Raw genomic sequence first — 11,273 nt, 5'->3', positions numbered from 1 at the left:
GGGGGGGGGGGGGGTCAACTTAAATATAATATAATCTGTGTAAATTATGAGTTGAAATGAAAATGAAAATTATTTGTAAGTAGTAAGTACATGCGAGCATATCTTTTTAAAGTTACCTCAGGAGAGGTGAACCACCTCCCCCCTCCCTCCTGTGGCCATGTTCTTGCCTATGAATGCATAATATGACGTATACAATTGGCAATTCTACATTACGATAAAATATTGGTATAAATATAACATTAATAATATTATTATTATCATTAATATTGTCGTGTTATTAAGTTTAACAACATTGTATAGAAAATCAAGAGTCTCCGCTCCTAATCGTATTTTATAGACCCATTATAAACCTTATACTATAATTCCGAGTGTTATTTACGCGATTGACTGGTTCACGAAAATATAATCACCCTGTACGCCTATATCGAACAAAACGTTTAAAATATGTATCGAAAAAATATGGCGGTGGTAGGTTCCACATTAAAGCTATATACTAAAATTAATCACATTATAGGGGATTCCCCGGTGATGGCGTAGCGCTGGAAACGCTTGGAAAAACAATATTTAGTTATTATTGTTTTTGCTGTTTTCATATTTCGTTTAAATATTTCGCCTATTGTTTACCCATTATATGCTCGTCCTAAAAGTAATATTAATGATCCCCAGTAGTATTGCGTTACGATTAATAAATTAATAGCTCGTCTCTGCTTCCAGCCCGCGGCCATTTTATAAAAATGTATTTGATAAATAAGCCACTGGTCTAGAGTTGCAGTGTATAATTTTTTTTTTCAGCAATAAATCTCAATATATTATATACTTGAAGAAATATATGACCGACCATACGTCGTGTAATAATATATAATATATAGAAAATATTCGTCTGTGTGCATTTTTATACAACCGCTAATTCTGTTATAACTGGAAAGAAAATTTAAAATTTAAAATAATGGTGCGTATATGACTGTATTATTGGCTTTGTTCCGATCCCAACCCAACAACTCGTCGTCCATCGTTCGGCCACAGCTCATTTCTATCGTATAATTATTCTTTCTGGACAAAACAATTAATTGAAAAATATTAATAGCCCACTATCAATAATTTGTGTATAAGTGCGAGCAATGGCCAAGGTTAGGTTAGACTGCGAAAAAAAAACTCAATAATCTGACTAAAAGCTCACCACGTTTTTTTCAAACGCTGTTCTGCAGCAGCTGAGTGGTTATTTAGTTTACATCAATGTGTTTTAATGCAATCCAAATAAGACTAAAACCAATAAGTACACAACAATTTGAAATTTCATACCAAACGGAATATTAAACTCGAAATGGTTTTCGTACAAACCTTTGAATTCTGCAAAACGCTCTAGGTAAACAAGGCGCATACACAGACAAACTTTGTGGGTTTTTCATCAAAGACATGGGAAATATAATGCTGTTATATTATATTAAAATAATTAAAAATAAAATGCATACACACTTATGAAGGTGTACTATTCAATCTTAACCGACAGCGTGTGTGTTCCGAACTCTGAACACTTACCATTAGTGTAATGTAGAATATTACAGTGTTTCAAGTGTGGAGTGGTTTTGAAGTACCCCAACCCCGAAAACTTCTTTACCGATTTAAATGGAAATAATATTTGGTGTCACGCATAATAATTCGTTCTGCGCTACATTAATCGTCCACAGATTAACGTAGGCAACGTCCTCCTTATATAGTTGTTATTTGCGTTTTTTTACAATTACAGATTGTTTGCCTATAATCACTCAATCTGTGTATTGAATTTTGTGCAGTTTACACATAATATGCAGTATACTTCAAACATTTCAAGTACGATTCAAACGTATATCACAATTATTATTGTGCAGAGGTACAATAGGTAGTATTTATTTCGTGATAGAAAAATACAAAATGATATAATGAATAACGGATAGCTTATATTATACAAATAAATGTAAAATAAAATAAAATATAGACAACCTAACATAACATTATGGTAGTATAACATAGCATTAACACATTTTAAAAATGTAATAATATGCTATGAAGTAAAATAGTAATGTAAAATAATTATTATTACTTATTAGTATTTTTCTTTCATTGGTATCTTGGATCTACATAATTATCCAAATAATTTTTATAATTGGTTTTTACAGTATTGAGGCAGGATTATAGAGTTTTGTTTTAAGTCCATTTTGGTTCAAGTAACTGAGAATTCACAGCATTTAAGTAGGTATGTTAAATTGTATGCCCTCCCCCGCGTACTCACATTGCAATATTGGACTGATATGTGTTCCAATTAATATTCTCAGTTTCTTCCACCAGATCTTTGTTTTGAAAATAGATAATAAATAACAATAACACACAGATATATACTATAAACTAGATTACTAATTGCGATTTTAACCGAGGCTAATGTTCGTTATCCTTATCACTTGTGTTTACGAGATAACATTAAATAGTTTGTATTTGTAAAAATAATCTATACTTATTATCAACCATTTTATCATGTTATCAACATTGAATAGGTGTGATAAAATCCCATTGGTCTCATTTTAAATGGAGGATTTTAGCTTCACGTATTATTATAGTTAGCCATCTAGTTTATTCTATATACCTATATGTGCATTAATATGACTCATATATGCACGCGTTTGAGCTAATGTTTTATTATTGAAATCCACAAAGACACAAAATAATGATAATATTATTTCTATTATATTACCTCTATCACTGTATTTATAGTACTTACAATGTATTAAATTGGTCATATAATTTTCGATATAACATAATTATACCGTAAAAGCTAGCTATAATTTCACTCAATTATTTGCGAAAAGTTCAGTTCACTGTAAATATATTTATATATAGGACATATGTTGTATCATAACTATAAATATGTCAAATACATTTCTCAAGTTTATATATTATTATATTATTGCGGATTTAATGTGTGTACACACGAAAATGCCAAGTGTGAATAAATCATTCGGATATTGTCACAAGAGTTGACCACTAAAATAGCATTTATATTATACTCACGTTGACATTAAATCATTGTTTTTTATTTGCAATATAATTTATATTATGTATATTATATACCTTACCCATTTTTCCTTGTTGGCTTTGAAATTTTCTAATTACCCGCAATTGCCAAGGTTAATAATAATATAATATATAATTTATTATGAATGAAAAAATTGTACTTACGACAAAATAATTGGTGTTATGGATTGGTAAATCACATACCCTGGGAATTTAATCAAAAATATATAACTATAATTTACATTTTCATAAACAAAACATTTTTACTAAATTCATGACTTCGTTCATCTCCATTTTAATTATGATTGAATTAATTAGTATGTTAATATTTTTATAAAATAAATTGATTCAAACAAAATATAATCAACTTTTTTCATTCGAATTTAGATGATTTGATTTTTCTAAAGTTAGAACAAGTTAAGAAAAACTCGTTCTTACCATCTAGCATATTAAACAAATAAAACCAACAGAGTTACTTTATTGAAGTATATGACACTATTTCGATAATATTATGATGTCTTCTTTATATCGAATCATAATAATTGGAAGATGAATATTATTTATGCGCTTTTTGAATCAGATTTAAAAAATCAATATCATAGTGTCTGTAACCGCTTGATATTTTTTAAATTCAAATTGGTTGGATTTGAATTATAATATCGAATACCATGTTATGGAAATTGTCTTGATTCAAAGTCGAAATTGGTGGGTATTGTTATAATATGTAATACAACACCGTTAAAGTAGGTGTAACCTTCATTATAAAATGACGACAATGTTCCAGAAACCATAATTACATCGACAAAAAAAATCCTCTTAAATATTTATTTTGTTTTGAGCTTTTATGATTTATAATGATACAATAAAAATTATATCAACTTCGAATGTACAACAAAATGTATCTATACATAATACAACGACGAGATTCAATACTAAATATCGGAGTTGTGACTGTTGTGAGTATATTGTTTAGATTGTTTTAGTCACACAATCGTTTATACAATTTTGTTCAATATTTGTTTCTATAGTAATAATAATCGTGGGTCGATGTTATTTTACAGTTACGTATTACAATTATAATTATTATTTTGTCACCCTCCACTTAATGATAAATTATTATCATATAGATAGACGCTCATCAGTTGCATGACGTATAGTATACAATATGATACATTGATACCTTTAATTTAATATTAAATCTGATAATTATTTAATCTTGTCGTTTGTCATTATTAATTTCTCCTCGAATTTAATCCAGACAATGGCATTGTTTTTACTCGATCTTATACAATGCGTGCACAAAGCGGTGTTTAACTCGTAAGACAATAATATATATCGTAATAATTGAAATCGTCGGGACCTCAGACTTATCGCAGTGTTTGATTCGAACAATGGTGCGCGTTTAGAATTGTAATAATAATATAGTACTATAATACTAAGTCATATTCTTGGACCACTTTCAAATGTTATCCTAATGAGCTGAAATCTGACGGTTTAATATAATAGTAAAACGTATTTGCATAATATATTATAGAATATTATTTAATGTGTTTTTAATGACAAAGGCCGTGGGCCCGTTTATTTGGATACAACTTAACCCAAGAGCACTTTGAGAGAATTGATTTCGTCTCTGCAAGTATTGTTTTATTTATTTTTAAGGTAGTTTAATATTGTATGTCTTTGTATAACAATATTAGGTACCACTATGTATATAATATTATCACCCATCGTATTACGGATAATATTGTTTGCAAGTCGACAATATATTGTAATTGTTGTTATCGACGGTTTTTTGGGATAAAGCAAATAATGATATTACGTATATTATAAATTTATGTCTTCCCAAAAACAAATTATGTACACCTACAATGAAAGCAGCTGTACTTAACCTATCACTGTACTAGAAACACGACGTCCTTTGACAGTTATAATCATTTATTCTTATTATTATAACGCCCTTTTATATGGTATTACTATGACAATAAAGTTTAAAATTATTTGATGATCCATTATTATTATTGGCGGTTTTTGGGCCGAAAGCGATCAACCATATTGGCTGTACCTGACCTTATGTTCTTCCCCTAACAACTAATAATATTAGTAGGCACACCTATATAATTATGATAGTTACACTTAAGCTATCACCATACTAGCAGGATGACATCTTTTGCTCGTTATAACTATGATATGTTATTGTCATTATTATTATTATTATTATTAGGTATTATTCTGTGATTTGTAAGAAACGTCCTTCACTTCTTTACGTAATATTAAGGTCATATAGGTGTTAAGACTCATAAAGGTGTTTAATTATCATTCTTGTAACGGTCTACAGTTTCCTTCACCTCCCCATTAAAAAAAGGCCATCTACTTATGCGCAAAACGTCGTTATCGACAAACTTTAAACGTGGGCTTTTGGGAAACACAATAATAATTTTTTATTATTTTAAGTCGTAGTCATAAAACGTACTTAATAATATTATTACTAAGTGTGCGTGTGTGTGTGTATGTGTTCACAGCGTTTCGTATACTCGATTCACGTGCAAACGACGATGGCGCATAAGTACACAATGCTAGTACAGTGGTTCGTTGATGTCGACAATGGCTGTTGTACCTATATTGACAATGGACCACACATTAATTAAACAACAACAATAATCATAATGATACTAAACTTTCGGAAAGCCGTTTATTAACTACTGACGTGCTGTCCTTTTGAAGACATTAGGAGTTTTGAGTGTATAATATTAATAACATTGTTATTACGCTTGGCGATGAAATTGCGTCCCAAATAACCTTGAAAACTTCACCCTTCTACCTGCGATGCAAATAAATAAATAAATAATGGCTTTAAATAATATAATTTAAAATTATGCACTTAACTATAGCTGGAATTATATTATAATTTTTNATGCCCCGGGGGTGGGGGATGGCAGCACTTGCTCTCCGGTCACCGCGACTTGTCCGGAGAAAAATGCCGCCCGGTGGCCGAGGATCGAACCGCGACCGGCTGCGTCGCAGCGGAAGAGTCAGACCACTCGGTCACCTCGTCCCCCATTATAATTTTTATTAGATCCAAAAAAAATCCTAAATACAATATTAGATACATTTTACCGTCTACATTTGACGAGACCAGTCTTTTATTAGCATTATTAGTTTCATATATTTGTTGTTTTAATTTTTAATAATTTTATATTTATTCAATAAATAATGAATATAATATATATATAAATAAATAAATATTGATTTGTAATTATATTTATTTTATACTGCATATTTTTACCTGTATGATTATAAAAATAATTTTTGGAACACAAAACCGTATAGTCATCGTATGCATTACTTTTTTAATTTTAAATTTTGTATTTAAAAAAGAAACCTAAACAATTTATCCATGGCTTAAATACATTTTAAGACCTTGAAAATTAAAATTATATAAAATGTTGTATAAGTAATATAGGTACTTAATATACAGTGTCAATAATAGATTGAAACGGATTTTGAATCTAAAGGGTATCGCATATTTAATATGTCATGGATGGAGCTAGCATGCAAAGTGCATTGAAATCCTAAGCCCAACCCTAATTATTATTATTAACTTAACATGTCTTAATATTATTCTTATATTCTGTTCTGAATAGTTAATTTCGACTTTGTTTTAAATTTAAATTAAATTTTTTCGTACGAGAAAATTAATATTATGATATATGGTGCATATTTTGGTCTTTGAAAGATTTAAAGAGAATAAGAGTTAAAGTACAGCTGTGCAGAGATAAAGGAGGTAGAGATGAATTTGTCATGCCGTGCGGTCAAAACCTTTTTGATTTTTATCGGTCCATAAATTCATGGATAATTTGACGTAATCATTTATCGTCTCGTGTGCCAAGAAAGCATCGTATAATTAAATAGTGTGTTCTACATCGTTGCAGCCAGCCTGCTATGTCAGTAGTGTGTTTTAACGAGTATTGCCATAATAATAATAATAATAATAATAATAATAATAATAATAATAATAATAATAACAATAATAATAACAATAATTTTAATGATGAACAATGTTCTATTATGGCGTACAAAAATATCATGTTATGGCTTCATTTTCAAACACCGCAAATAATAAAAATAATTATAATATTGTGATTAACAACTCGATATTATGCTTTATTTGTTATTTTATTTTAGGAATTTTTGGGAATCAATATTCAAGTCAAAAGCCGTTTCGTCAAACGTCCAATTACAATTGCTTCTATGTACTATTTACAATTTTGAAAATCTTTTTACGTATGCATGATTTTTTCAAAGTTAAAAAACTTTTTTTTGTCGAAGACAAATACAAGCGGTGGTGGACATACCACCTGCGGAGCAAAAATTGTACTGTTATTGCCTATCATATACATGACTTACTGATACTGTTCAACAGATCCCTCCCGTGGTGATTAATAATAATAATATATCGTTATTGCCTGTCCCATATGCGTAGCTACAGGTACTAACTGTCCTACGAATTCGATATTTTTATAATTAAACGTGAAAAACGGTTAATAAAAATCCGTATCACGCAGCTCATATGCGTTTGACGCGTTACTCTGCACAATTTTTATTAAATCTCGACGTGACTGAAATGCAGCGTTTGAGCGGAAAATTGTATTCGAAAACTACGCATCGTTATTGGATTTAAAATTAACTGTATCATAATGTAGTTGGCGACAAAATACCTTATGTCTTATTATGTCGTATTCAAATAGAATCGATCGAAAAACGGTATGAAATTCGTAATATAATATTTGGGAATAAAGTGTATAATATTATGTTATATATTATATATTTATGTATACGTCATATCTACGGTGTACACCGTAGGTGATAAAATTTAATGCGGTGAACATAATATTAATAATGCACGGCGGGCGATGTTTATGACTATCGTTTTATACACGACATATACAATAATATACAAACATATAATATATAAAATATATATTAGGACAAATTATATTAGCAGTGTGTGTTCATAATAATAATATATGTCATAAAAGTACAGTAATATTATAATAATGAAAAAAGTCGAATCGATTATCGATCTGCTCGAACTGCAATATAATAATATTGTAATACGCTTGGGCGAATAAAGTTTTGTACTAAATAACGTCTAAAATATATTATAACTATAAATGAATAGTGTTAATAATTTTAAAAAATAAATATGTCGCATGTACATTACGATAGTATTGGAACGAATCTGTTACTTGTTTCACGCTAATGTAAATTACTTTTTAATTTAAAAATGCCCGGTTTTTTTTTTTACAAGATGACAGAAATGCATTTCTTCCATAGACATTATCCTGATGACTGTATGAACTGTATGATGCCATCCAGATTGGCGATAGTTACTTGTATTAAGGACATCACTACAAAGTTAGGTTATTTAGCTCCAGTGTATATCACTATTATTATTATCGTTACCGTCGTATTATGACTATTAAATTAATTGCATGTTCACTCAATCTTAAACGTTATAGTGATATCGCATTTTAAATTTTGTATAGTTGTGTGTGTGTGTGTGTGTGTGTGTGCGTGTGTGCGTGCGTGTGTGCGTGCGTGTGTGTGTGTGTGTGTGTGTGTGTGTGTGTGTGTGTGTATAAATTTAATTTCCCCAAAACTGAGCATTTTATATAATATTATATAAAATGATCAGTTTTGGGGAAATTAAATTTGTATGATAGTTAAATATTACATTACACGTTGTCGTCGTTACTGTTACTATATTTTTTTTCATTGTAATAATGACGGGACTTATTACTTCTTAAACAATTACAACAATTGTAATTGTAATTATGGTTTCAAAGGTTGTTAAACACGTTTTTGATCTGTATAAGACTTCCTTTCCCTCGTGCATTTAATTTTCTATAATATCTTATAAATTTGTTGACGCGAATTTCAAAATACCGAATGGAATATAAATTGTATTATTAAATCAGTAGCTGGTATTACGGTATACGTTTCAAACCTATAAGTTGCACAATATTTACTCATTGAAACAATTACAACGAATATAGGTATATCAAATCTAGGATGGTTTATTTATTAGTAAAAAAAAAGTTAAATTAATTTAATAAGTGTGTCTTTGAACGTAGGGTAATATCGAAATCAGATAGAAACATAATTTTTTTTTTACTATTTTTACTATTCATCTAAAATAAGACGTTCCAACATTTCTATACCTTATTTTCTGTATCAATTGATGTATCATACTAATTTTATTATAGCTTACTTTTTTTAGAACATAACGAATGTACTTAATAATAAATAATTCCATTAATATTATGAAGGTGAATATTTTAATATAATACAAAGTAACTTGGTAGTTAATACCTACTAATAGTGATAATCGATACAGATAATAATAATGTAAGAAAATCATTTAATAAGATCGTTCGGATGACCACACCAACCGCACGTTGGTGTGAACGTAATTTACTTGTGTTGATTGAAGTAAACCTGTTGATTTTGTGTGTGAAGTATGAATATTTTCAGTCATGTAACTCATGTAATATTGATTTTTTTTTTAATTTAGAGGTACTTGTATGAATTTTTAATTTGTCATAGGACATTTGATATTATTTCTAATTCTTTGACAATACTAATGACGTATAACTCATTACAATTATCGTATAGACTTAATATGTTTATTTTTGTTTAACAAGTGATACAGAGATGCAATTTAAAAGCATGTATAGTTACACATGGATACCTAATGAAGAGAGCTATCCCCTAATATGTCGTTCTTGCAATTCCTTAATCACAGTCAAACACATCATCATCCACCAATAAATCTTCACGGATTTCAGAAAAGAATGTAAAATCCCAGACAATCTATACGAAGCCATAAGACCTTACGCTGATACACAAAATATAATCTTCTTCTTCTTCTCCTTTAGTTTCGGCCTTTAAGACCATACTGACAACGATAAACTTTTCCACCTATCTCTGTCCACCACTGCTTCTCTCCATTTTGTACCGGGCTCTTCTTTCAACTTCTCTTTTCACACCATCTTCCCATCTTAGCTTAGGTCTACCTAACAGTATTTATTCAATACGGTCTTCTTCGGTCACCCGTTTGACTAAAGTATACTGTTTGAGCCAAGCATAGCCTGTCCAACTTAGTTTTCGTTTGGCAATCTCTCACTATATTCGGTCTCTGAAAGAGTCTTTGGAGTTTCTCATTATGAAGTTTTCTCCATTTTGTAGTTTGGCTATCGAAAATGGGACAGACAATTTTCCGTAAGACTTTTCTTTCGAATATCATCAATCTCTATTATTCTGTTTATTTCTCTAAACAGAACATAACAACAAAACATACTCACCTTTAAAAAAAAAATGAAATATATAACTTCATTTAATTTAAATTCATAACTATATATTCTTACTATTGTAAGCTTATACTAATAACCTTGTACTTGATGCTGTAACAATAAAAAAAGCATGTATATTCAGTACGATCGATTTGAAATAATACGTATGTCAATGCGAATAAGTCTCAACTTCACGCCCGTCCGTTATTAGATTAGTGAACTAGAGCCCTCAATTTGTGTATTATAATATCTAAATATCTTAAAATAGAATATGATTATAACAACAACATTGTTAATATTTTTAAATATAAATTAATTTACATTATGACGTAGGTACACATATATAAATATATTACTATAATTACCTTTTGATTCTGTCCGTTAATAATGTAAAATTTAAGGTTGTTGCACGCCAGTGATTTCCTGTAATCTCTCAGAATTTCGTATACCTCAGCGCGAACGCGATTACCTCAAACCATAATTAATATAATTTGATGATTAACTAAACCAGCGTCCGTCATATTCTTATCGAAAATAAAATAACACTGTAATATTAAACTATTTTGAGTAGATAGTTATATAATGTATATTTGAAGCATTGTCACAGTCAAGACGTGCTCCCTTCGCGCAAGATATCAATAAGACTTATATACTTTAAAATAACTTTTACTAATTGTACTACTTGTATGCTGATTGTGGATAAACTCTTAAATTAAAAAAACAAAACAATTTCGAAAAAAAAAATGTAAAATTTATTTATGTAGGTAAATTTCTAATTTTATAGTCACAATAATCATATTTATTTAAGAATTATTGATTTGAATAGTTTTTAATCAGTATATGAACTGCTATGGGTAGTCCATGGCGCTCTTATACACA

At 29.4% G+C, this 11,273-nt stretch overlaps 1 protein-coding gene across 1 annotated transcript in view; it reads left to right on the top strand.

Annotated features, from left to right (window-relative positions):
• LOC111026560 (cAMP-specific 3',5'-cyclic phosphodiesterase-like) overlaps window positions 1–5,929 on the top strand; it is a 29,529-nt gene extending 23,600 nt beyond the window's left edge. The window contains exon 3 of the mRNA XM_022304656.1: window positions 5,562–5,929. Within this exon, the coding sequence (XP_022160348.1) occupies window positions 5,562–5,619 (58 nt within the window). The 3' untranslated portion in view covers window positions 5,620–5,929. The remainder of the gene's footprint in view (window positions 1–5,561) is intronic.
• Window positions 5,930–11,273: the final 5,344 nt, after the last annotated feature.

Source organism: Myzus persicae, unplaced genomic scaffold (genome assembly GCF_001856785.1).
Source record: "Myzus persicae strain clone G006 unplaced genomic scaffold, MPER_G0061.0, whole genome shotgun sequence".
In the NCBI taxonomy this organism is placed as follows: Eukaryota; Metazoa; Arthropoda; class Insecta; order Hemiptera; family Aphididae; genus Myzus; species Myzus persicae.
Note: the sequence above shows the minus strand (reverse complement) of the source record. Positions and strands in the feature narration are given on the sequence as shown.